Below are 27,849 nucleotides of genomic sequence, written 5' to 3'. Positions count from 1 at the left end.
ATGTGGGTGAGGCCGGGCACGGTGGCTCACGCCTGTAATCCCAGCACTCTGGGAGGCTGAGGCGGGTGGATCGCTCGAGGTCGGGAGTTCGAGACCAGCCTGACCAAGACTGAGACCCCGTCTCTACTAAAAAAGTAGAAAGAAATTATCTGGCCAACTAAAAATATATATAGAAAAAAATTAGCTGGGCATGGTGGCACATGTCTGTAGTCCCAGCTACTTGGGAGGCTGAGGCAGTAGGATTGGAGCGAGGCTGACGCCACGGCACTCACTCTAGCCTGGGCAACAGAGTGAGACTCTGTCTCAAACAAAAAAAAGAAAAAAAAAGAAATTATAGAATAAATGTAGTACCCCTGATTTCCTACAGAAATGAGGTTTCATACTAACAAGCTTCAGAATTCAGCAAATAAACCCCTGCCTTATGCAACATAAGCACCTAGAAAGTTATCATAAGGCCGACACAGCTTGAGTGTGAAATAAAATTTTACTCTATAATAACATTAATTTTTAATAACACTTTTTCATTATTTAGGTGGAAACGATGCATTTTTCAAGAGGAGATGCTATAAGTAAATATCAATAATAGTTTCCAATACAATACAATGTTTGCTAGTGATATCCAGAAATGGGTATGAAATGAACACATTTAATGCAATTTGCTGCACGCATGGGTTGTGTAAAACATGCTGTTTTACCTCCAAGCTTATTGTGTTGGAGAAAGCACAATGTTTTAATCCAGTTGGATCCCTAACCATGGCCAGTCATGTAGGTATGTTCCTCAATCTCCTTGAGCTAGCTTCCCCATAGGTGAAAGAGAAATAAGATACATTGGATAAATATACCTTGTAGAGCTCAGTTACAAGCCTCACACTTGCTCAAAGAAGAAGCATAACACGGAAAAGATATGTTCTGCATGGAAAATGGGTTGTCATGGATAATGCAACTGGAGCCTCAGTCCACCATCTGAAGACAGGTTGCAGACAAGCTATGTGGTTACTTAAACTTACCCTATTTGATTCTAGATCACAGAGTGTATGTCAAAAGGATGCAAACTCTGTAATGATCACCTTCAAAGATTTTTTTTCTCTGTTCTATTCCTTTGAGGTATAGAATAAATAATTTTAGAGGATGGGTGACTAATTACTCATGTAGCAATTTTTTTTTCTCCAATTTTTCTACACAATGCTATAATTGTTTTCATTGAACACAATACTAAATAAGACTGTGATCAATTGTTGTAAAGCAATGAACAGGTACACAGTTTGTTTATAAGATACATTTTTTAAAGGTGTCTGTTCCCCTCGTAAGACAGTTTGATGAAGAACAACTTTTTTTTTTTTTTTTAAGTCTGGCTTTAAAATGGCAGAGGTCACTGTTCCTCGAAATGACTCATTGATTTAGGTACATTATTTGCTTTCTGGCCTTACATCTTCATGGAATGCTAATTTTATTGTGGGTGTGTTTATTGATAGATGATTGTCTAATTAGATAAACTGAAAAAAATGTTGAGTCCAACTTCTCTGCGTTGCAAATATTTGTTTATTCTAAACGGACTGGCTATGTTGCTCCTTGCTTTCAGAAGTGACCAAAACTATCCAGATGAATAATTATATTTTTAAGTAAAACGATTATGGTATACTTGCAAGTTCATATTTGCCCTGGGATGTAATTCAATATAATGTTTCATAACACTTCCAAAAGTAACCCTGATGATGTTTTTCCTTTTGTAAGACAAATTATAATCTGTTTATCATCCCTGATTGAACAAATTAAATCTGAGTCTTCTCTTTAGTCAAGGAAAGATTACGTTGTACTTTCTGTAGGAGAATGATTTTCCTGGAAAAGGTAGGTCAACATAAACAATTACAAGAATTAGTGGTTGTGCTGTTTGAATATGTAATTTCAGGCACTGTTTATAGAATTCCCAATTTAAGGGGTCCCCAGTGGCTAATTCATGAGAACATCAAGCTTCAATGAGAGAACTCACTCCTTTATTAAAACAGGGCAGGACAGAAATAAAGATTCAGAAAATAATTACCCCTTTAAATATCTTTACTTGGATAACTCATATTTTTGAATTTGTAAAAATCTCCTGAGGATATGAATGTGTGTGTTCTTTCAATTTTAAATTAGTTTTTGTTGTTTACCTTTGGAGGGATATTTAGTTTACTAGGAGGTTACAAGATGTGGCTTTTAAGTCATAAGTGGGTATATCATCAGAAAATAATAGGCCACCAAAGAAAATATAAACTTTTAAAATAAATTCACTGACATATATTGTGGATTCTAAAAGCTGACATATTGCATTCTGCTTTGTCTTAAATCTAGTACTCAGGATTTAGGAAAGAATTCACAGTTGTGTTTTACTGAACCTTCTTTTCTACCACTGAAATTCATAAGTAACTTATTTAGGGTGGCTAATCTATCATGGTATGGCACATTTTGCAAACATATTTGACATTTCAAGAGTAATATTAATATATGAATGCTTATAGGCCATCCGGCTACTGGGAAAACTCAATGATTGAATAATTCAGAAAAACAATGTTGTTTTCTTTTTGAATACATTTATAACATGGAGTGTAGCTATACTTTTTTTTTTCTATAATTTTTTCTGTATATTTTAGTTGTTCAGCTAATTTCTTTCTATTTTTAGTAGAGACGGGGGGGGGGGGGGCGGTCTCGCTCTTGCTCAGGCTGGTCTCGAACTCCTGAGCTCAAACAATCCACCCACCTCGGCCTCCTGGAGTGCTAGCATTACAGGCATCAGCCATCACACCTGGCCAGCTATACCTTAATTTCTGGGAAATTACTTAAAATTAATCAAATCAGTATAAAGAGACCCAGGACATTCATGCATTTTTCAAATATATAGAAGAAAACTCTATTTTTTTTTTGTATTCAATATTCTTTTTAATTAATTTGTAGAAATTTTTAAAATATTCTCTAGCAAGTTCTTTTGTGGTTATATGTTGTAAATATGTTCTCCCACTGTGTAGCTTGCAGAAGAGAACTGTATTAATGGGACTAGCATCAGGCCCCTTCACTCTCTCTCTCTCTCTCTCTCTCTCTCTCATACACACACACACACACACACACACACACACACACACACACGTGTGTATAAGTGTATGTGTATGTGTATATGTGTATATGTGTGGGGGGATATGTGTATATCTTATGTACATAGGATATCTCTTTTTGTTAAAGTAGCATGTAATATAAGATCTCAAATATATAAATTATTTCTATTATTTATTCCTCTGTTGTTGAATCATGAGATTACTTCTTGCTTATCTCTCAGAATAGTCAAAGTCTTAAATCAAATCTCCAAATGTTTCCCAATGCAGAGACAGATGTTGAGTGCTTTGGTTTGTCAGCTCCTAATTCTTTGGGGAATGCAAAATGTCAAGAACAAAGAGGGTGCAAATTGTTTTTTCTTTATAGTAATTTCTAGAATTCAAACCTACGGCCCATACATAACCAATGCCCAATACCTGGTATTCAGGTGCACACATATTCTTTGTGTGACACATCCTGAAATATGAAAGCCAACAAATGTCAGTGGCAGCCCTGTCTTTTGGAAAACCATTGTTCTCCTGACCCTGCAGGCTTTATCTAGAGGAACAAGGACCATATTTCTGCAAATGACTCCTGCAACTCAGTGGGAGCTTCAAGGTAACTTAGAAAGACATGTATTATTTTTCTCCATCATTAAAAGAGAGCCTCAAAATTGGGAGTGGAGAGTACATTATTTGACTTAAATGAAAAAGTGGCCTGGTGATTCTCTCTGTTGCTTTTTTGAATATTATACGGTCCTTACATAATCCAAATGACTTTAGTGATCAGTCTTTGCAACACCCAAATCTGCAAATAATAAGAACCAACTTCATCTATGTAGAGCTTCACTGACATTCACTAGGTTTCAAACAAAATACTAAGCATTAAGGAGTGGCATGCGTTTCCGAGGGTGTTTGAAAACGTATAAGACTTGTGTCTTGGTTTGGATGTTAAGATACACAGAAGCTCTGAAGACACCACTTGCAAATACCAGTGTGTTATTCTATGCCATTGCTAATAGCATGATAGAAACGGCTTCATACTCAGCAGACTATTGCCAATTCCACGGCGTTCTGAGAGATTTATAATGTGTGGCGTGAGGGAAAGTAGGAAACACAAAAAGTGATGCTTTACCCGAAGAGTCAGTCTTAAACGGCACCAACAGCAATTCAGATTAGTCATATTTGCTGGAATATAAATGATGCATTAACCTTTCTTGGGAAAGGTATTCTCCTAAGCCACCCCTTCCAGAAATTTGGCTCAGTTTTGGAGCCTGAAGTCTCCTCTTGATGAATAGAAATACCAAAAGTTAGACCCGTGGGCCACAGGATATCCATAATCCAAGACTGGACACCTTGAGAAAGTTGTCAGAGCTGTAAGACATTAAAGACGGGAAATGTGAGACATTTACTACAGGAATAAATACCCTCCCCCCTTGGAAAGTGGACAAAATAAACAAGTTCGTACTACAGTTGGTGCATCCCTAAGTTGACTATCTAAAATCTGAAATTCTCCAAAATCCTTAAGTCTTTGAGCATGGACACAACACCATAAGTAGAAAATTTCACACTTGACCTCATGTGATGGGTTGCAGTCAAAGCACAGTTGCACAAGGCACAGTTTGTTCAGCATCCCCAAGGGATAAAAGACCCCTTCAGCTGCAATTTATCTTTTCCAAGCATGCTAAATTCCCCACTTAAGCATGCCCACAAAGGGGTAATGAAATGGTACGTGTTCAGACCAAACTCACCAACATGGCTTCCCCATGGATACCCAACTCAGAGCCAAGACCTATGCATTACTCACTCTGGTTTTGTTTTACCTATTCTCTGCTTTGTGGTGTAAAGATATTCTTGAAAATGTGAAAAAGAAAGGAAAAGAAAAAAAAAAAGAACAAAAAGTAAATAGCAAGAAATAAAACAAGGAGGAGATATAAATAATCAGAATAAAAGAGACTCAAGATATATAAACGAACCAAGCACAAGGTACAGTTTTTATTTAGATCCTGATCCAAACAAACCAATCATGAAAAATATTTGACACAAATATAGGAATCTAAACATGGACTGGATATTTGTTAATATTAAGGGAACACTGTTAATTTTCTGGAATATGACAATGAAATTGCAGTCACTGTTGCTGTTGTCTGACGGTGGATACAGGTGTTCTGGTGATGCCACTGTGCTGTTCTGATAACCTGAACACCTTGTTTCTTCACTGTATTCATGGTATGCCTTTTTTTTTTTGCCGTTAAGTACTTATTTGTGAATAAGTGTAAGAAAATGATCGCTTACTGGCCACAGATAAATTCAGAGTCAGGAATGACGATGATTCCAAACCACCACAGATTTTCCACAGAGGTGGCTGAGAGAGTGATATCTTTGCTTTCCAACAGTTTGATGTACACAGACTTAGTTTCATGTGCACAATTATTAAAAATGTTGTATAAAATCACCCTCAGGCCATGTGTATAAAGTGTATAGGAAACGCAAATAAATTTCACGTTTAAAGCTGAGTCCATTCCCAAGATATCTCATTATGTGTATGCAAATATTACAAAATCTTAAAAAGTCCAAAATCCAAAACATTTCTGTTTCCCAGCCTTTCACATCCATCATCTACATGTTTATCAATCTCATATGTCCATTGTATCTACAGACACACACACGCACATCTGAGTAGTACTGGGTGTTCAGAGATTGAGAATTTCCAGAGGAGAAGAAAGGAAGAAGCGTGCAAGCCTAGGTCCTTTTGTCTAGCAGTCTGTTTCGCCGTATGTCCATGCACATCTCATAACAGAATGGCTTGGCAAAGCTCTACGAGACAGAGACGTTTGAGTGTTCGCGGCACAGTTAGTTCCTTTTGTCGGCAGAGAGGTAAAGGAAGAAGAGGATATGATGTTTACTTTGAACAGACATGCCACAGGGGCTGCCAAAGGTACTAATTTAGGTTACATCATTTTATCTGCACAGCCCCATTCAATGGAGCTATTCCCCAGCATTTATATTATTTTTTGTTGTCTTGTTCACTGTGCCATTTTCAAATGGGAATGATGCTTATAGAAGCAAATCCCTGTGATTTTCCTGAAAGTTTATGATATTCCTTTACCACTGAATTTATGTCTTTTTCAGCATAAGTCTCAGTTATATATTACAGGATAATTTTCAGTAATTTTACTCGTTTTCTGAAAGAAGCACGAGGAAATCTACCACATCCTTTGGTTACCCATCAATTATTTCAGGGTATAAAGATGTGTTTTTCTCTAAAGATAAAGTCAGTAATTCTGACACATGATGGATAAAAACTCAGATGAAACCTATTTTCATCAGCACAAAAGAACCAAAGCACGTAGCCTAAATAATTCATTTTCCTAAAGTAGTTTGATATTTCTGATCCATAAAAAAATTATGACCACCTCTTGATACTAGAATTGATGAAACCTGAATATACTCACTGTCAATTGTATAATGTATTGTTTAAAAAATCCCATACTTACAGAATTGTGCCTCAGTCATATTTCTTTCTAGTTTTTTAATCAATACTGAACACCTGTTTCACATACTTCCTGGCCGCTTCAGCGCCTGCCTGTGTAAGAATCACTTTGCTCTCTGGCTTAATGGAGTTGACCATTTTCAACATCTGTCTGCTTCAAATCTCAAATCCAACATTTGTTTTATTTAATGTGTATTAAGAATCACAGAAACAAATACTTTTTAAAAGATTAAAAGATTTTCCTCTGCTTCTATTTTATTTTTGGAATTATTTATGCAATAGAAGAATTATGAACGAAATATCCTAAAAAATAAAAATAAGTAAACAAAATACGGTGGACTCGTGGACACATTGGATTAGGTGATTGCTGATTGATTTATCTTTAGGAACAGCTCTGGTAAACTTGGAATCTACTGGGAATATCAATCACTTTTTAAATGTTCACTTGTTGTTTTTGAAAGAGCGTACCGGAAGTGGATGACACTTCAGAGATTTGGGTCCTGGTGTCCTGAACACCTCTGGTTTCCTGACTCAAGCATGGGAAGTTAGGAATTGTAAACAGGCTTATGTAATAATCAGTCGTAGTTGAGCCCTGACCATCTGCAGTCTTGATAGTGATGGTTACTCAGGATTTGTGATTCCAACAGTGTTGATGGAAGAGGAGAATTGAAGATCAGCAAGTGGTTTTCAGTAAAAGTTTTGTTGGTGTCGGCTGTTGTTATTATAATGGAGTTAAAAAAAATATTACAATGTACTGATGTTAGTTAGGTAGGGATTAAATCTACAGGTGGGAGGTGTAGGTCAGGAGGGTGGTTCCTCGGGGCAGAGAAGCTGGGAACCAATCAGGGGAAGGCACAGCAGAGACACGTATTCATCATTTGGTAACATCCCAGCCCTGCTTCACCCAGAACACAGCTGGAAAGTCCAGTGGACCACGGAGGTGGATGGTGGGGCCCTGCCAAAGGGAGCCTTTACCTATGTGCTAAACTCACGAGCATGATAAATCTACTGAGAACCAGAACTCCGTGTCCACTGGTCATGGGCCTGCCTCTTCTGGGTTTCCTGAGTACAAATAATACCCATCTTTTTATTTAATTAACATCAGTAAACTTGTTTTGTTTTTTGTTTGCCATCTTGTTTTTGACTGGTGAAGACACTACTTTACTTTTTTTTTTTTTTTTGAGACAGAGTCTGAGAATTAGTCAATTAGATCCTCCCAGAAGGAGCTCCTGGCTTTACATCTGGTGAAAGAGGGGCAGGCATTTTGCAAGTGTGCATGGGACACACGGGAGAGCCTCTGCTTCCCTCTCATGGCACACATGCCAGCTGCTTGTTCCCCATCCCTTCCTGCCTGAGGAGGTCCAACCGGGCAGCTGAGCTAGAGCAGGGGGAGGGGGAGGGAGGAATGGAGAGGTCCAGACTCCGTGTCATGCCTCCCACGGAGGCCTGGCCCCGAGTGGCTTGGGCTCTAGGGCATCTCCCCATTATCTTCTTAGGGAAGATTAGAGCAAGACAGAGGGAACTTGCCCTCTATGCAAGGTGACAAGAAGTAAGAACCCAGGAGGATCAGCCACTCACAGGAAGGAGGAGGAGGGTTGGAAGGGGCAGGACAATTGTTTGGTCTTGCTGGACTTTGGGGGGCCTTTGCTGTCCTCTGCTACCCCTCGCCCTGGACCTGCACTGTGCACCTCAGCCATACTAATCCTCCCCAGTCTGAACCTCACAGGCCACCTTGGGGATGGGGACGGGGATGTGAGAAGTGGCAGCACTACTGGAGAGCCTGTATCAGAGCCGAGAGGCTCAGGCCAGCTGTACTGCTCAGAGCTGGGAGGCCGTAAGCCAGGCACTGTCCTCTACAGCCCAGTTCTCATCAGAACCACGAAGGGACTGGGCAGTGGTCGTTAAGGTCCTCTACTACTAACCCACTGAGGTTCCAAGAAAGTCACTTCCCAGTGTAAAAGTCCTTCAACTGGAGCAGTTTAGTGAGTACATTCTCCATGAAACTGGGGGCCACAGACTGGCATCAGAGGAAACAGGATCCTAAGACCTTCCCACCTCTGAGATCCTGAATCCGTGAACCTCATCTGTGCTGGGTTTTCCAGGTGTGTGTCTTTTTGTGTATTAATTCTGACCTAATTAAAAATTAATAGACTTTACTTTAGAGCAGTGTAAGGTTCACAGCAAACTTGAGTGGATGATACAGAGATTGCCCATACGCCCCCTGCCCCCACATGTGCACAACCTCCCCCTTGTCAACATCCCGCATCAGAGTGGCCGGCACATGTGTTAGAGTGGATGAAGCAACATGGATGCATCGTTATCTCCCAAAGTCCATAGTGTACACTGGGGTTCACTCTTGGTGTTGTGTGGTCGATGGGTTTGGACAAATGTACGATGACGTATCCACCATCCCAGTATCACACAGAGTAGTTTCATTGCCCTAAACAACTATCCATCCCTGCCTCCCCCAACCCCTGCCAACCGCTGATCTTTTTTCTGTCTCCCTAGAATATCATATCCTTGGGATCATACCTATGTAGCCTTTTCAGACTAGCCTCCCTCACTTAGCAACATGTATTTAAGGTCCCTTCATGTTATTTTGTGGCTAAATAGCTCATATCTTTTTGATTCCTGAGTAATATTTCATTGTCTGGACGTGCTACAGTTTGTTTATTCATTCGCCTGTTGAAGGACACCTTGATTGTTTCCAATTTTAGGCAATTATAAATAAAGCTGCCATAAACATTCATGTGCGAGTTTTTATGTGGGTGTAAGTTTTTGACTCCTTTGGGTAAACACCAAGGAGCAGGGCAGCTGCGGCATCATGCTGCTCTTTTATACACAGCCCACGCCCTCTCCCAACCCCCGCTGAGAACCATGGAAAGGCACAGAATGTGTCTTGCCCGCCTCTGTCTCCAAGACTTACACCTGAGGTCCTCAATAAATATCTATTGAAATGAAAAATTCAACTAGACAGTCACATCTCAAATTTTCCAGAACACTTTAAATTTCATTTTATTTTATTCTTTGCAACAAAGGTGATTTAATGTAAACACAACCAGATGAAGACTGCAAATGCTGTGTAAGGCTTTCCGTAGTTAAACATTTCACAAACTGGTTTGTTAAAGAAGCCCTTTGAGAGATGTTGATTCCTGCTTTGGGATTCCCAGGATGCAGTCGCTGGAGGGACGGTGAAAGGCACCTAGAGCTGGCAGCAGGCCTCGGTCAAGTCCTTTCCCACACGGGCCCTTGGTGTCCCCTGTGAAACAAACACAGGGGTTGGACTGGATGACCTCCAAGTTCCTTTACGTGAGGCTGTTCCAGGAAGGCCCCTTAGATGAGCCCCCGTCTACCGCGCTGGGAGAAGACAAGGGCTAAGAAGGCAGCTGTGTGGGGAGAAGGTCTCCACCTGCGACGGTGCCACTCGCAGGGTGGGGCCCCAGGCCCTGGCAACAGGACGGAAGAGGCTAGGAGCACCCTCGCCCCTTCCACTGCAGATGACCCCTTGTACCTTTTATTTTTGCAATCTGTTCATTTGAACATATTGACCGTAAGAATATTCACGGAGCACTTACCAGGAGCCCTAGGCTCAGTGCTCTTAACGGACTGATTTAATTCTTATACAGCACAGTGATGGAGGGATTATCATCGTCCACACTTCTAGATCCAGTGCACCCCACACATATTTAGTGAGTGCATACCATACGCAAAGGCTCTGGCTTAGGGCTTCAGTAGCGAATAAAAGGGGCAGAGTCCCTGGCCTCGCACAGTAAGCCATCGAGATAAGTGAGCAGAAGGTGAAAGTGTTACTGAAGAAACAGAAGGGGAGCAGGGAGGGCGTGGAGAGTGGTGGGGCAGAGTGGGGCTGACTTCCATGTGAGACACGGTAGCCAGGGTGGGCCTTGCTGAGAAGGTGAGGGCTCAGCAAAGACTGGGAGGAGGAGGGAGAGAAAGTTAGCTGAGTGGGTTTCTGGGGAAAGAGTCTTCCAGGCAAAAGGATCAGCCACAGTGAAGGCCCAGAGGGGGCTGTGTCTGGCACAGAGGAGTGGCGGAATGGGGACCGATGATGGATGGCCTGGTGGGCCGCTTAAGAACTTGGGCTTTTCTTAGCCACAAATGGGGGGCCAGGCAGGGTTTGAGCAGAGTGACACCATCGCCCTGACTTCTCTGTCCAGAGGGGACTATGCAGAGGGACGGAAGAGCAGACACGCAGAGGCCCTTTGCATGCAGGCTGCCAGAGTCAGCCAGCAGAGACGGGACCAGGATGGTGGCTGGGACCTGCCGGTAGCAGTGGAGGGGTGACAAGGGGTGGGATTCGGGGTCTGCTTGAATGGTAGAGCCACCATGATTCCCCGAGGAAACTGGCACTGACTGTAAAGGCCTAGGACAGAAGCCCTTCCCTAAGCCCTGTCCTTGGGCAGCTCTGTGGGTGGCCCTTGGGAAATGGGGGTTCCAGGTCAGCTGCGTTTCCAGGTAGGCTGGTGATGCTGGGCTGTCCAGAGGTGGAAAGCACCCCACTCAGCTCCCCGTCTCTGGACTGCATGGTCCTGAATCCCAGTTCCACTTAGCCTTACCATCAAAGGCACCAGGGTGGTAACTTCCTACTGCACTCCCGGGAAGGTGACTTCCCAGTCACCTGGCCCAGCATTCCAGTTAAAGAGGAAGCAGGCAGAACCGGAAGTGCATTCGTGCCCAAGCACCCCCATACCCAGCCAGGAACTGGGGCCTGTGTCAGGGTACAGGCACAGAGCAGAGAAGGGGGCTCCTCTTAGCGCCGCTGAAGTAACGTCAGCCTACCCACCGAGCTAGCCGGTGTCGGCCATGCAGTCACAAGGCCAGCCTTTCCTGGACACAGCACTGGCGCTGCACTCCGAGATCTGGGTAACGGAGTCCTGCTCCGCAGTCCTGAGCTACCTGAGGATGAGCACATCAGGAACCCGGCCAGGCCTCTGCTGCATCATTTTTAAAATGGAGACAAAGGGGTCTATCCAAGAGAGCTGAAAGGGAGCGCACATGTGAAAACCACTTTATAAACTAGAAAATGCCACACAGAGGTCAGGCGAATGCTCACAGCCTACGCCCTGGGGTGAGGGCATCAGACACAGTAAGGATGCCATGCTGGCCAGGTGGGGAAGTGACTCATTCTAGCCAAGGGGGACAGATAGAGGCCTCAAAGACAAAAAGGGGTCTTGAAGAATGGGAGGGATTAGCTCAAATAGAGAAGAAAGGTATTCCAGGTAGAGGGAGTGTCATGGGTAAAGGCACAGTCTACAGCTGCAGGGAGGCCACCAGGAGCTATGGAAGAGTTTTGAGCAGGGGAGTGGCAGAATCTGATTTGTTTAGAGGTCACCCTGGCTACTGAGGAGAGTCAGAGTGGAACTGCTAGGGCCCAGCTGAGCAACACTGAGGCTTGGGCCAGCTGCACTCTCAGGGGAGAGGGGAGCCTGCCCAGGTCCCTGCAGTCAGGCTCTGTGTGGGGAAAGGCAGGGGGAAGTGAGAAGCTGGGGAGGGGGCAGCCCAGGCCAGGCTGCTGCTTGTCATGCGGCCTGGATTTCCAGCTATTGACACAGACTCTGACAAGGAAAGCAAAGGCCAAGAGAGGCAGAGACAAAGGGGCTGATTAAATCCTTCTTCCAGGGGGGTTGTTCAGCCCTGCCCTGGGAAGGCTGGCTGGAAAACCTGGACCACAGCCCTTTCCTCCAGAGCTGTAGGCCCAGTTAGAGGTGGGGCTTTGAAAATGGCTGAGGAGTTTCTGCACCCGCACCCCACCCCAGCTGACCCAGCTCCCACACCCATAATGTTTTACTCCTCCCTTTACAACCAGCGTCACTTATAGGACCACAATTTGAGACTCAGTTTTTCATTTTCTAGAAGGAGGGCAATGATAGTACCCACTTCATCAGGTTTGTTATAGGTCAGGTTCCCTAAAGAACACACTCTGAGAAGGAGCTGAGTCGCCAGATAAAATATAGGACATCCAGTTAAATTTCGTGGGGGCTTGGTTCTTCCCGTGTGTCTTGCCTCATTCCCGAGTTAGAAGTTCCAAGCCTGCAGCTGATGAGGCTGGAGAGAGCCTTCTCATCACTGGCTGCAGGAGGACCCTCGCATGCCAGCTGTGCAGGGCAGCCTGGTCCGGGCTCCCAGCCTCTCTGCGTTTGGCCTCCACAGGGACAGAGGCTGCAGGCAGGTGGCAAACGGCCGCCCCCATGTTTGGCCCTTGCTGGCTCTGGATGAGCAAGACCCTCACCCTCTCACTGCTCTACACACACATCTGTGTCCCACTGAAAACTCACCCACCCTGCATGCTCCTTTTTCAAGGACTCCAAGGGCCCTCTGATTAACACTGACTTTTCTGGTAGCTGGGCCACAGAGCACAAACCATTTTCTGTGTTCTCTGGAATGTGCTGGCTGGGCACCTTTGTTCCTATCTGAAATTCTCTCTTCCTCTGGACTTAGCTATACCCAGGGCCACCCTCTACAGGCAGGTTCCCTGTCACCTCCACCCTTCTAGCCACTACTACTGCCTACACGACTCTATTTAGCTCTTAAGGCCCATGTACAGCTTGAAATTGGAGGGAGGGAGTCTGGCCTTTGCATGTCCCAAATGCAAGGGCTTCTCTTAGATTTCCATACCTCCACAGGCATCCTGTATAGAGTATCCTTTCTGTAAACGCTCTCCAGGTATGCAGTCAGGTGCCATTTTATTCTCATTGTACCGATGTGGAAAGTGAAACCCCAAGATCCTGCAGATCCTCAGGCCTCCTGATGCCAGGCTACGCTGCCATGTAGTACCGATGAGTGGTCTCCTCTCTCCTCACCATAGTGGCATCCTTCGTAGGAGTCTGAAATGGGAGTGGGGTGAGGGCAGGGGTCTTAGAGAAGCAAGCTCCTAGCTTTCCTCCTCAGGGAGCAAAAGCACCTTGTCAGGTGGCAAAACAAAGAAATGACCCAAGGAAGACCTTGGTTCAGGCCGTGGAAGAAGGAATGGGTTTTGTTACAAGGATTTTGTCATCTTGGCCCACTGGAACTTCTGTCCACCCTTTGAACTGAGCTCAAGCTCTACCCTTTCAGGAAGTCCTTCAAGGACAGCCCTTCTGACAATTGTCTTCTCCTCTACTTCATGCTTATACACACTTACTTCTTGTGGCTTGTAGTCTCAGAAATGCTATGGACTCTGCTGTGGTTGCAGACAGGTCTTTCTCTGCCTCTCCCCCCCCCTAGGGTTTAGCTTTCAATTGCCCCTTCCCAGTCCTTCCTTCCCCCAACACTTACCCCAGGGGTCCTTGGGCAGTAGGTATGTCCAAAGTTATCTGAGGATGAGATAAAGAATGGGAACTCCAGAGGGTGAAGGGACCACCCAATGACCTCAGGAGGACCTTCCTGAAAGCTCAGAGGACAGGAGTGGGGTGTCCCCACCTGGGCTTAGCCACAAATATATAGAATACAGTTTGGACTACTTCCTGATTTACTTCCCCTTAGGGCTGGGACATGAGACCTTTCTAGCCTTTACAGGTACTCAGAAAATGTTTGAGGAGTTGAATCACCCAGATGGTTCTACATTATCATCATGGCCACCATAGCTAACAGTTATTGGTCACTTACTATATACTCGGGATGAAGACAGCCAGGTTACTGTCAGGAGAGATACAAATACAGTTGACCCTTGAACAACACGGTTTGCACTGTATGGGTTCACTTTTATGCAGGTACTTCCCAATAAATATAATGCAATATTTTTGGAGGTTCACTATAACTGGAAAAATCTTGCAGATGAACCACATAGCATAGAGATAATCAACAAAATTAAAAAAAAGGTATGTCATGAATGCACAAAATATATGTATTATAGGTATTAGTCTATTTTATCATTTACTATCATAAAATATACACAATCTATTATAAAAAGTATACATTTCTCCAAATTGGGGCACACAGGCTACATGGTGCCATTTGCAGTGGACAGAAATGCAAAGAAATGTAAAGATGCAATATTAAATCATGACTGCATAAAACTAACTACCGCATATATTCTACTACTGTAATAATTTTGAAGCCACCTCCTGTTGCTATTGCAGGAAGCTGAAGTGTTTCAAATATCCACTTAAAATGCCACGTGACACTAATCATCTCCAGCTGAGCACTCTGTCTTTCCAGAAAAAGTCATCTCTCATGGTTCTCACGCATTTTTCACCATTGTTATTGCAATACCACAAACTTTGACTAACACCATGGGACCTATATGAAATTCCATTATGATGCTGTAAGTGCTCCCAAGAAGCAGAAAAAAAGTCATGACACTACAAGAAAGAGTTGAGTTGCTTGATAAGTATCACAGATTGTGGTGTGGAGCTGTGGCTGTCCCCCATTTCAGACAGACATTCACCTTGTAAACAGAAGATGTACACTGATATCAACAAATACAGTACATTAGTATATGTATATTTCCTCTTCCTTATGATTTTTGTAATATTTTCTCTCTCACTTACTTTAGTATAAAAATATAGTCTATGGTATGCAGAACATACAAAACATGTTAATTGACTGTTTATGTTATCGGTAAGACTTCTAGTCATTACATCTTTGGGGAGTCCAAAGTTATATGCAGAGTTTCAACTGCACAGGGGTTCAGTGTCCCTAGCCCCCACGTTGTTCAAGGCTGAACTGTACTGAAAGGGAAAAGTAGAATGAACGCTTCAGAACTGGAATTGGAAATGTCAGTAAGAACTCAGAGTTTTCAATACATTTTGATACAGAAATACAGACTAATGTAAGCATGCATGTGTATTTGTGCATACACATGTGCTCCCTGCTTTGCTCACGGAGGAAGCTTGTGAGCAAGGATGACCCCAATAGCCCAAAGCACACCGGCCACAACATGTGTCCAGATCATGGTTTCCAAATATCATTCTCCCTTAAAAGGAATCAGGGCTTCTAAAAACATGGCTGATTCCAGGGATAGGGCAGAGAAAATACAACATAAGCTTGGAACATTGTTTTCTGCCAGAAGGTACGGAAGTACTCGAAGAGTAATGGGGAGAGACCAAAAAGACATGAAGTCAGCTTGAAATGGCTACACTGACAAAATCTGGGGGCATTTGCCTACCAAAATTGTAAGATTTCCCTTCACCCCTCTTTGTCGATTTTATTTATTAATGCATAATATGAGGAATGAAAGAATGAGAAAATAATCATTTGGCAACAATCACCATAATAATTTACTCAGGCAGGAATCAGCAATGAATGAAATGTTCAATCTAGGGCATGAAATTCTGAGCAGCAGCCAGATATTTACAGAGCCTCCAAGTACCTTCACGCAAGAGCTTTCTGAAATGCAAAGGGCAAATAGCAACTTTGCCACAGACAACCCCAGCACATCCTTCTTCACTAAATAATCAGAGTCAACATTGGCCAGTCATGACACCAAGTGACAACATCTTCTTCCAGATATGCTGCATTGAGAGGAACTCGGCATCACTTCTGTGACATTCCTGCCTGAATGCAGCATAACCTGAATCAAATCATGAGGAACCTTCATAGGAACCCAAGCTGAGAGAAAACCTACACAATAACTGACCTGTGCTCTGCAAAAATGTAAATGCCATGAAAATCAAAGACAGACCCAGGTACTGTCCCAGATTAAAAAACTCAAAAGACCTGACAAATGGACGCAACACATCATGGATTGTGACAATCCCTAATCTTGAATTTTCTTTGGCTATAAAGGATATTGAGATAATTGGAAAAATCTGAATAAGGTCTTATTAACTAAAAAAATATACAATGAGGTTTATATACTTAGAAAAAGGAGAGCTTTATATCTCATGAAGTATTTTCAACCTGCAGCGGTCATTCTGACAGGCTGGGAAACACGGCTGTCGCCTCAAGCCAAGAACACATGTTTCAAGGGATGGACAAAAGAAACACGATTTGTACTGAGCTGGATGGCTAAATATACATATTTAACAAGCTATTAGAAGAGTCATGAATAGTAATGAGAAGACCTGTGCATGTAATTGTGCTTTACACCTGCCGTCCCATGATGGCTGGGGACTCAGTTTTAAGGTTTTTCTGGAGTCCCCTTGGCGAGAGGCATCTGTTCAGTTAGCAGGAGCCTTAGGATTTTATTTTTAGTTCCCAGTCTGTAGATGAGATGTTAATATTGAACCAATTTTAATTTCTAGATTTCAACAATTATGATAAAGCTCTATAAGATCATATAAGAAGATAATTCCTTATTACAGGAGATACACAGTGACATAGTCACAAAAAAAGACAAATCAGGTCTGCAACTTACAAAGAGTTCAGAAAAAAGTGTATATTATATATTTCTATAGGTAGAAAGAAAAGAGAAGGCAGAGAAAGGATAAAGCCAATGTAGTCAAACGTTAACATTTGAGGGACGGTATCCAACCAAGAATTCTTTGTACTATTGCTATAATTTTTCTGTATGTCTGAATTTTACAAAACAGAATACTTATACAATGAAAAATACATTTTAAATATCAACAAATTGTAAGCCATGGAATAAAATCAACCATGAATCCATTTTGAAAAAAGTAAATGAATCAATTGAAGGTTTCATGAGGAACAGAGATATTTACATATCTCAAATTACCAAGCCCACAAAATCCTAATTAATTACAAGGTGAAAAAGTAACTTTACAGATGAGAGACTGGCAGATACCACTGTTACTGATCAATGCTAACACCGCCAGTAATAGGACAAGCCAGATTGTAGGTCACATGACAGGATGCAACGAGAACCTCACAGGATCACTTCTGTGATACTCTTGTCCAAAATGATATGGTCTAAACCTAATCATAATGAAAGCTCAGAAAACCCAATGGAGGGACACTCTACATTACTGGACTTTACTCTTCAAAAGATTAGAGGTAGTGAAGGTCAAGAAAAGACTGAGGAGCTGCTCCAGACTGAAAGAATCTAAGAGACAGGACAACTAAATGCAATCCATGGATCTGAATGGGATTCTATGGTTACCAAGGACATTATAGACAATTAATAAAACTTGGAAAGAATCAGACCATTTAATAATTGCATGTATTCATGTTAACTTTCTGATTACCAAGACTGTATTGCAGCTACGTGGAAGGTCCTCACTTGTAGGAATACCCACTAAAGTAATCAGGGGTGATGGCACAATGCCACCAATTAATGCTCAAATAGTTCAAAAACAAAAAGCTCTCTGTACTAAAACTTGGAACTTTTCTATAATTTTAAGAATATTTGAAGAAGTTAATAAAAAATAAACAAATAAACAGATAAAGTAAGAAACCTTAGGCAAATTTTATTTTTCCATGAGGAATAAGTCATATAAATCAGTGCTTAAAATTAAAATTCTGCCAGTTCAGTGGTACTGTAACAACTGTTATAAATGCAAACATCGACAGTGACCACAGTCCCAGTATGTCGATATGATGTCTGTCTAAGCATACAGTGATGTCTGTCACTATATATAGTGATAAAAACTGGAAAACAGAAATTAGCCATCAATGTATGCCACTAATGTATTCTTGAAAACTTGCTTGTTTGGCTGATTAAGCAGCAGACACTTGGGCAGCCTGCATATGCTCAATGATACTGGTTTTCATTTGTGAGGTCTCCTCGAAAGTCTCCCAGTACAATATAATTTCTCCTTAACATCAGTACACATCTTCAGGATGCTTTTCAAATTAGATCTTCATGCAGATCTGACTCATCAGAAGATCCTAGAGCAGCAGCTCTATAGGATCTAGATTCCAATTCAGCAGCATGTGGAAAGAAAAAGAAAGAATTACATTCTTTCCCTAAAGATTTAATACTAAGTGTAAGTCACTAAAAATAAGTTGAGAACTTTATCAGGGTTAATAAGAATGAAAAATATGTATGTATGACTACAAGACAAAATGACTATTAAATATTATTTGCCCACAGTAGCACACTGAATTAACTGTGATTGTGGTTAAGTGTCAGAGCTCTGGTTTTCCCATTCTTCATTCACTTATTCCACAACCATGCTGAGAAACAGGCAGTTTCCACACAGAGTCACAGATACCACGACACGTATAAAACTGGACACTATTGGAACACACACAAGGGCCATCTGTCCAAGTTTTGTGTCAATACTGTAGACTTTATGTGGAGATGAATGTAGATTGAAACCTGAAGGACAAGGACAAAGTGTGCCAGACAGAAGGAAGTGGCAAACGCAACCAGCTGGAGCTGAGGAAGGACTTACTTCTAAGTCCTTCTTAGGACTTCTAAGTCCTTGTGCACTTACTTCTAAGTAGTCTAGTTTGGTGAGATGCTAGAGCAAAGGGGGAGAGGAGGGCAAGTGGCAAGAGAAAAGGCTGAATACCTTGACAGGGAGCAAACTGATTGGGGAGTTTTTATCCCGTGCCAAGGAATATGCAACTTTTTCTGAGGGCAAAAGTAAACCAATAACATAGGAAATGACTGATTTAAAATGTCACCTGTCAAGTGATTGCTTATGAACTGAAACGGCTGTCCCATTTTGGCCATAAACCTGAGAAGTTGAGGAGGGTTTGGTTATTCTGTGAACAGTTTCAGCCTGCCTCTGGACACTTCCACAGGGATGCAGGAATGAAGTGTGGAGTCTGAAAAAAAGCCATACAGAGATGTCATGAGATGTTCTTAAGGCTATGGAACATGACGAATTCATGAGGCATAAGTATGCTCTTCAGTACAAATGTTTATGTTTTCACATCTTTTACTAGATGTGTCTAAGAAAAAATACTAAATGTAGTATCTATTAACCAAACAATGGAAAGGGATATCATTTGCTATATAGAGTTATATTTTCTTCTAACTCCTGCTGCATCTGAAATAAGTCTAATATTATTTAGAATGTTTAAGTAAACAAGAGACATTATCATGGGAATCATATCTCACTTACAAACTTTGGCTTTTAATACATGTCCAGACTAGACTTAACTTGAGGCTTGCTTCAACACAAAAATAATCCCATAAATGAAATACAATTCCTACTTATTTTACATTTACGTAATAGAAAATATATACGTATAATGCTATTTAATCTCATAAACATGCAATTATTATGGCTCTATTCTTGGATATCCATCATTCCAAAAGGGTGATGTTTTCTCTTAATTGTACAAACGTTGGACGATTCAAGTCATATTCTAAAATGAATATCTAATTCTTAGCAAAACCCTGCCTTTTATAAAAGGTTAAACCATTTTTCAGTGTAATGGATTTTTCCTTAAAATTGACTTTCCATTTTCCACTATTATAAATTTAAAATTTTAAGAAATGTTCTACGCTATTAACTTTTCACCGCAGAATCTTAAATACATCCATGAAGAAGGTGCTACTGTCACATTATGTGAAAATTCCATCGGCCAAGAGGAAGTAAAATTATTAAGCTATCTGTATTAGGACTAACATTTCTTTATTCATATGGCCACAAAGACTGCAGAAAATTTGCTTGAAACATAGATAAGTATAGGTTAGAGCCAGTTTTCAAACTTAGTTTCTTTGATTCATGGCTCTCTAGAATTAGAAACAGGGAAAATAATATACAGCTCTTCCAACCGTAGCTGCGATTTCTTTCCAGAATTGGTACCAACTAATTGAAACATCTAATTATAGCTGTATTTATCTACTTAATTATGAAATGGGTGGGAATATCTCAAACTATATTGCAAGCATCCCCCTCTAGAGGGAGGGTTCTTACTGAAATCTTTTGTAGGAAAGGTATTTTCTCCCTGAATGCCCAGAACCGGGTCTGAAATAGTATACTGAATGTAATAAATACTTTCTGATGATAATGATAATATGATATCCAGTGCCTGTTCAAATTTTTGAAAACAGGTTTCCCAATATTTTGAGAGACCGTTTTCCATAACATTTCTGTGACAATAACATTACAGACAGCACTTATAAACTGAATAATGTGACCAGACTATTACTAGCCAGGTCTTGTAAAATAACTCAAAACCAGATAAAAGGAGAGGGACTTAACGAAAGAATCTTACATAAGCATTAATAAACACAATGTCAACTGCAGGTTTTTACATGAATGACTTTAATTAAGGAAATACTACTGTAACTATCTCTTCTGGGGTTAGAGACGGAAGCTCAGAGAACAAACGGACAGATCCCAAATGCTGGCAGGAGCCACTCTGGAGGGGCCCCCAGAGGCAGAAAAAGAGGGTCTGGAGTGTTGATGGCTCCACTTTTCTCCTGGCTGGTGGCAGGCCGGGGGAGGGGGGAGTGTTATCTACATACACAAGTGAACATTGGCCAACATTAAAGGACATTTTAAAAGTTCTTTGCATTTTATCCTTCCTTTTCCCTGAAATCACAGATTTTCTTCTTAGTTACCTTAAAAAAAGTTCAGACTTATTGTCCTCAATGGAATGACAATACAGTGTCTGGCACAGATTATGGAAAACAAAAGGACAGAAAAATGTCTTGGGGACATTAATCCCTGTCCTATTCAGTTAGACAAGGGTTCCATCCGTGGCTTTTGAGGTGTGTAAAGCAATAGCTTAGGAGAAACTGAACACTGCCAGGTGAAATAAAAAAAAAAAATCAGTTAAGCTTATGCATAATACTAATTCAAAAACCATGCTAGCTTCTTCTGGAGTAAAACACATATTTTTAATAAAAGTGCTTCTGCTTTCCCTGTGGCCTCTCTCTGTTTGTCCAGGTGGGGATTATGTCTCAGGTGGTAGAGGTGGGTTCAAGCCCAACATTAACAAGGCAGCACATCTACACCTTCATTTGTATCATTCCATTCTTTAAAGTATAAGGTGAGAAAATTACACGCACATGAACAATATGCCAGCATTTTTTTGCTAATTGGAAGGATTCCCTCCTAACTGGTGATTTTCAAACTATGTCCCACAGAAATCTGAGGTCCTACAGAGGACACTGCAGGGTGAAGGGATACAGAAGTCACAACTTCAGAGCCCCCAGCCCTCCTTTAACTAGACAGCTCTACTTCTATCTGCCCTATGTGAAACGGTTTCATGCAATTTCTCTAAAAAAATGACAAGTTATATTTCTTACATAATCTTTTAAAAATGTCTGAAATGCTGTGATTTAGTCAAAGTCCTTAATATTACATAAAAGGCAACAGGGGCTCAGAGAGATTGCAGCCTGCCTGAGCTTTGCTCTGCTCTGATTTCTTATGACATGAATTCAGGTAAAGAAAGAAGGTTGAGGCCTCATTTAACACAGGTCTATGTTACTTTTCTCCACATTAAGGAGATAACAAACACAGCATCAAAACTAAATGGCAGGGTACATGGACTGAAATGAATATTTTAATAACAATGATACACAATGAAAACTAGCTGTTATTTTTGATGGATTTTGGTTCAAACAACTGTTTGAACAAAATTTTTTTTGAAACAATATTTTTTGAGAGAGGTCCTCGCTGTGTTGCCCAGTGGAGTGCTGCAGCTATTCTTAGGCACAATCATGCTGCCCTATGGCTTTGAACTCCTGGGTTCAAGTGATCCTCCTGCCTAGGCCACATGAGTAGCTGGGAGTACAGGCATGTACCGCTCTGATTGGCTTTTAAAATTTTCTTCCTAATCAAAAATGGTCAAACATTAGACGAATATCTTCAACTTGGTTAAGTATAGTTCAACTGTTTTTTTCCTTAGCGTTCTGCAATTGATACAGCTTTTCATTGTTGAATTCATCTTGAGATCCTCAGAAGTGGATTCTTAACATGAGTGAAATCACAGGGTTGGAGTGGAAGGTCCTTGTTACATCTTCATGAGAGCTGGGGACCATGTTGGCATTATACAGTATTCTGAGGAGGAAGAGTATAAGGAAATCTGTTTGGTTGTAGTCACTGTTTAAAGACTCTTGATGTCATTGCCAGCTTAGTCATCAATCATTCGAGTGAATGCCATTTTCAAAATTTAAATAGTTCCTTGATTTATCTATTTTAAAACTGCTGCATGATTGCCCTGTAGTAGGTACAGTTTATAATAATTGGGATAAAAATGCTGTAAGATAGCAATTAAGGATATATTCTTATGTAGCAAAATGACAAACTTTTAAAAACAGAAATTTATCTTTTTTAATATTTGGGAGTGTTTATTTCATAAAACTTATTTATCTGAGCTTCCTTTAAATAATAAACATGCATATGTGGTTAAGTATCTGGATGCCAATCATTCACTTATGATTAATGTTGGAAAACTTGAGATGGTGCAGGAAATCTTTCAAAGCGTTATCAACCACAGCCAAGCTAAAGTCAGTTAGAAAGGAAGCAAAAGCACCTGTAAACATACTTTAAGTTATTAGTCCATAATATTCAATTTCTAAAATCTAACTTAAACACAGCTTCTAAGGAAATTTAAAATGTGCCAGTTTAGTTTTGTTTATTGAATAACATTAACAAATGGGTATCTGTTGAAAATAAGAGCTGTAAGGACTTCCATAAAACTATAAAATTTATCTTTCCTCTCTTTATGAACACAGATAATTATGACCCTTTACTTAACAAGCATAAATCAATTAAACAACTCAGTATTTCACCAAATTCAAAAGAAGTATTCTATCAGAAATCTGAAACCCAAAGGAAAAAGGTGACATAACTAACTGTGATCAAGTTGTTCTTCATGTCATTATTTGAAGTTCATGGGCAGGAGGCAGGGACCATTAAGTTTTCATTTGGAATCAATTCTCTGTCAAGACCTAAACCGTTATTAAGAATGCCACCACGAGCTGGCGGTATGACTGGCCTCAAGGCCTGAGTGGTAAAAGCAGATCTGGCTGCTATTAGTCTACAAGGAGTTTGTTACTGAGCTCTGCTGGTCTCTCACTCATTCTGGGAGATTACAAAACACAAACGCTCACTATTTCATTTTTTCCTAAATGATTGTACTTTTTAAAAAGTTATCTTCAGAAAATGGAATTTCCCATTAAACAGTGTTGTAATTCTGAATATGTGTCAGAGAGCAAGTCTAGTGGATGTAGTTATAGTTTTAAAATTGCTCTGAACAAGTACACATATCCCTACGGGAATTTTGAAGACAACAAGTAACTCAAACAAAGTAAGGAGGGGAGGGAAATGGCTATCGATGATGTATGGCTTAACAGGTAATACTTGCTGCCTTCTGGAATAGCTCTACTTGCAAGATTCTTGAAGATGCCGTTAGAAGTACTTGTATTTAAAGGGGAAGTGAGATGATGCATACATTTGTTTGACTATAACAGCCATTTCAATATGTATAAAGATATCAACACATCATGTTGTATTCCTTAAGTATAGATAATAAAAGACTAAAAACTAAAAAAAAAAAAAAAACTAGAAATATTTGTATTCAGTAAACCAATTTAGAGATTTAAGAAAAACATCCCTCAAAGACATTTTCAACATTTGCTTTCACCACCCTTGTGCATTTCACTCATCATGTGGGGAAAATCAAGCATTTGGCACTGAGGAATAATTCAGAGCACCAAGTCCAAGGGGAGCATGAGATAGTGGAGCTGGTGATCAAAAAGAACTAAGGCAGCTCCAAAGGCAGTGAGCTCCTCCCACCATTACCCAGGCCTCAGAGGGGGGGCTGCCCTTTGTCATCCATACACCGGACCCTCAGACTGACCAAAGGATTATTTTTAACCACCCTGTGAATTATACTTTCTTTCTTCCCTACGTTAGCCATTCCCCATTTCACACACATGACTTTATCTAGAGTGGAAAAACTATAAAATATTGCTGGTCTCAAGGCACCCTCTGCTGATAATTCCAAAGATCACCATCAAGGAAGGTTAATGTACCGAGTGCCTGAAGGTGCCAAGAGCAGCAGGAGGAGGAGGAGGACTTAACCCTTTCAGTTTACGTGGTCATCTCCCAAAAACATAGTTAAACTTATTAACATTTCTAATGAAAGGAATGGTGAAAAGCAATTATAGAACAGTTATCACTGTCTCAATTATAAAGCTTCAAAAATACTTAGCTGAAAGGCTAACAGACTAGGTTAACTACATGAGAATAATAAGGGGTTTTAAAATCAGAAGACAGTGAGAGCCAAAGAGTCCTGGATGAACATTTTAAAGGTAAGTTCATTTAACTGTATCATTTTCCAGAATTATAGTGTCTAGTTAGCTGTCACATCCCGCCAATCTCATGAACTTGTCCCACTAAAAATTATGCTTTCAAGTCAAATTAATGAGCTTACTTTCTATGATTTCATATTTTGACTTACGTTTCTGGTCCACATGCCAAGGATTTTTTAGCTTCTCCTTCTAACTTCATAGAGTAGCTTATCTTTTGCAATTCAACATTATCAAATTCTTGATACATTTTCATTTTGTGGAGTTTAGATTCGAGAAATTTAACTTTCAGTTCCATCTCACGCTTTACTGCAGCCACTTCTTTCTCTCTTAATTCTTGTCTCTTATCTCGTTGTGCTGCATAGGCCTGAAACAAATTTAAATGATGCAATATTGATCATTATAACCTGGACAATTATTATATATTTCTTTCCTTTGCTTCAGAGTCAGTGCTTCAGAGAGTATTTTATTCATTTTATTTTATTTTGTCTCCCTTTTAGAAACATGGTCTCCCTTTGTCACCTAGGCTGGAAGAGACAGCTCATGGCAGCCTCCAGCTCCTGGGCTCAGGTTGAGTACCTGGCACTACAGGCACATACCAGGTAGTTTTATTATTTTTTGTAGAGACAGGGATCTCACTATGTTGCCCAGGCTGGTCTCAAACTCCTGGCCTCCAGTGACCCTCCTGCCTCAGCCTCCCTAAGTGCTGGGATTACAGACATGATTCACCACATCTGGCCTCAGAGAGCCAAAGAAGCTGAAGTTTAAAATATTTATCATCAATGTCAACTAAATGGATTATTCTATATGGATTATTAAAAAATTCAGGGGGAGAGGGAAGTCGGCTGACTAGAGACTTCAGCTGCCAGAGCATCCCACAGGGAAAAAACTGTTTCAGATAAAGGAGAAGAAGGAAAAAACACAACTCAGATGTATTTCACAAGGAAAGGTGCCAGAGTCTGTCAGAGATTTCACAGGAAGTAGTTGCAGAAAAGAATAGAAAGGAAAACGATATCCACAGAGATCAACCCAGGGAAGCTCAGAGCCCAGTGGAGAGTGCAGGTAGGGGGTTTCATTTCTCCTTCCCTCACACCTATGGTGGTCAGCGGTCCTCCAAGCCCCTGGAGAGCTTTTCTACCCTCACGAGCCCAAGGGCTGTTGCCACCACTGGACTGGGAACATCCACAAAATAAAGCATCAGGCTTCTAACCTCTTCTGGATCACTCCCCATAGCCACAAGCTGGAGCTGAGATGGTGGGTGCCACCCTGCTTCTCCACACATAGTGTTCCTTTGTCCACCCCAGGGAGCTCCAGCCATCCAGTTTTCATGTCAGCTGTTCCTACACAGACAGCTCCCAACTCCTGCCCAGACTGCAGTGAGCCCTGGAGAATTTGTGTGATCCTAGAGCCTGGAAATTCCCTGTGGGCTTCCTTCCAGGGAGCCAGACATGGTGGGCTGGAGTACTGGCTCTCATCCATTCAGACTCTTTTCCTCCCCCTTCTCTCACTGATTGCAGCCCAAAGGGGTGACTGAACTGAAACTCTCAAAAGCAACTGTCTCCCCTCTGTTGGTGCACCCGTGACACTGAGGCGTCCACAGACAGTGGGGCCCACACCTTTCCCCTTGAGGACCTTCAGTGGACCCTTCAGGGGTGCCTACTCTGGGGGTTCCCTGCCCACTTGCACTTCCTGGAGCTGCTCACCAGCACTTGTTGGAGCCGCCCACTGGCACTCAGCAGTGAAGGGTGGACCCTGAGGCAGAGGGGTACCTAGCCTGCTTCAGCACTTCATGGATAACTCGGGACCAGCACGATTCTCTCTGGCACGGTCAGAGAATGAACTTGGAGCTCTAGGGGAAAGGCACGCAGGCCAGATCTCATGCCCTGAGGACTAGATCTCATGCCCCGAGGACTAGGACTGTCTGGGGGCACTGAGGGGAGATCTGACAACTAACTTCTGGACGCAAGTGAGCCCACGTGGGCAGAACTGACAACAGAGTGCAGTGTGGGTCAGAACTGCAGTGAACTGGCGGAGCACCCCTGACCCCACAGGAAAGCCACACTTTCAGACTGAGGCAGGACCTCAGGCAGTGAAGTTCCCAACCCACGGCACCACTGCTCGTGAGCTGAGCAAGTTCGGCCTCCCGTTTGCAACCATATGCTGTAAGGAGATGACCAGGACAGAGAAGGAGGGAGAAGAGTGAAACCCACTCCCGCAGCCAGTCTGTGATTCCCAGATGGCCCCTCTCCTACGAGCAGCCTTTCTAGTTTGATAACTTGCTTCAGTCCCTTCCTAGTGGCTTTATCCAGCATCCTGGGAACTGACCTTTGACACCTGCCTCTGCTGAGCCTGAGGCAGGCTCTCTGACTCAGCCCTGTCCAGCCTGGCTCCTCCACCCACTGCTACTGTCATGGAGAAGAAGGAGTCCCCTCCCACGGCCTGGCGCATTTGAGAACTTCTCTGAGGGACTTGAGCCAGCCACAGGCCCCAGAGAACAACTCTGCAGCTGGCTCTTTCCTAGAAGCACCACCTACTGGCAGGGAGAATAATTTGCACAGCCCATGACAGCATCTACTGATTCAATCAAACGAGGCTTGGTAGACTCTTATTCACAAGCAGCACCTACTGTCTCAGAAATTAACCTGGGTGTCCCAATATAATGTACACTGCTGGGAACAGGGAAAGAGGGAGAATAGAAGCAGCCTGTGTGGGTGTTGCTTTTAAGCAGCAGATAAAAGTTGCAGGTGGCTTGACCCAGGAGGGGACTCCCTCCACTACTGCAGACCTGTAGACTGATGGGGAGCTGCAGCAGAGTCTGTGCAGAGACACTGCCCTGGAGAACAGGCACAGCAAAGATGTGGTGGCTGCTGATCCTGGGTTTCTATAGCTTACACCACCCTGAATGCTCAGGTGCACGGAGCCAGGTCTGTTCAGGACTCAGCTTTCCAGCAGGAGTCTTCCCATCACTCCTGCTGGGCCAGGGAGGGAGCATACAGAACCGACGCTTCCCTGTGCCGTGCCTGTGTCAGCGAGCCGAGTGCCCCACTCCCCAGTGTGAGTTCTGAGCATAGGAGGAGCCTCAGATGCTACAGGAACCAACTGGGAAGACTTGGACAACTGCCTTGGTGGGATCTAGGTAGAGGGGGAGAACCTCTGTGGTCCTTCAGCTGGGACAAACCCCTACCTAAGTGGCTCAGCATCAGCAGTCTCCATGCCAATCGGACAGTCCCCCC

At 42.1% G+C, this 27,849-nt stretch overlaps 1 protein-coding gene across 1 annotated transcript in view; it reads right to left on the bottom strand.

Annotated features, from left to right (window-relative positions):
• Positions 1-9,536: 9,536 nt before the first annotated feature.
• The window catches only part of LOC123637393 (coiled-coil domain-containing protein 144A-like), a 42,597-nt gene continuing 24,284 nt past the window's right edge, over positions 9,537-27,849 (bottom strand). Inside the window, exons 6-8 of the mRNA XM_045550582.1 lie at positions 24,769-24,983; positions 19,024-19,167; positions 9,537-9,811 (exon numbers count right to left, since the gene is read on the bottom strand). Coding sequence (XP_045406538.1) covers positions 9,778-9,811; positions 19,024-19,167; positions 24,769-24,983 — 393 coding nt within the window. The 3' untranslated portion in view covers positions 9,537-9,777. The remainder of the gene's footprint in view (positions 9,812-19,023; positions 19,168-24,768; positions 24,984-27,849) is intronic.

This window comes from Lemur catta, chromosome 4 (assembly GCF_020740605.2).
Source record: "Lemur catta isolate mLemCat1 chromosome 4, mLemCat1.pri, whole genome shotgun sequence".
NCBI classification, from domain to species: Eukaryota; Metazoa; Chordata; class Mammalia; order Primates; family Lemuridae; genus Lemur; species Lemur catta.
Note: the sequence above shows the minus strand (reverse complement) of the source record. Positions and strands in the feature narration are given on the sequence as shown.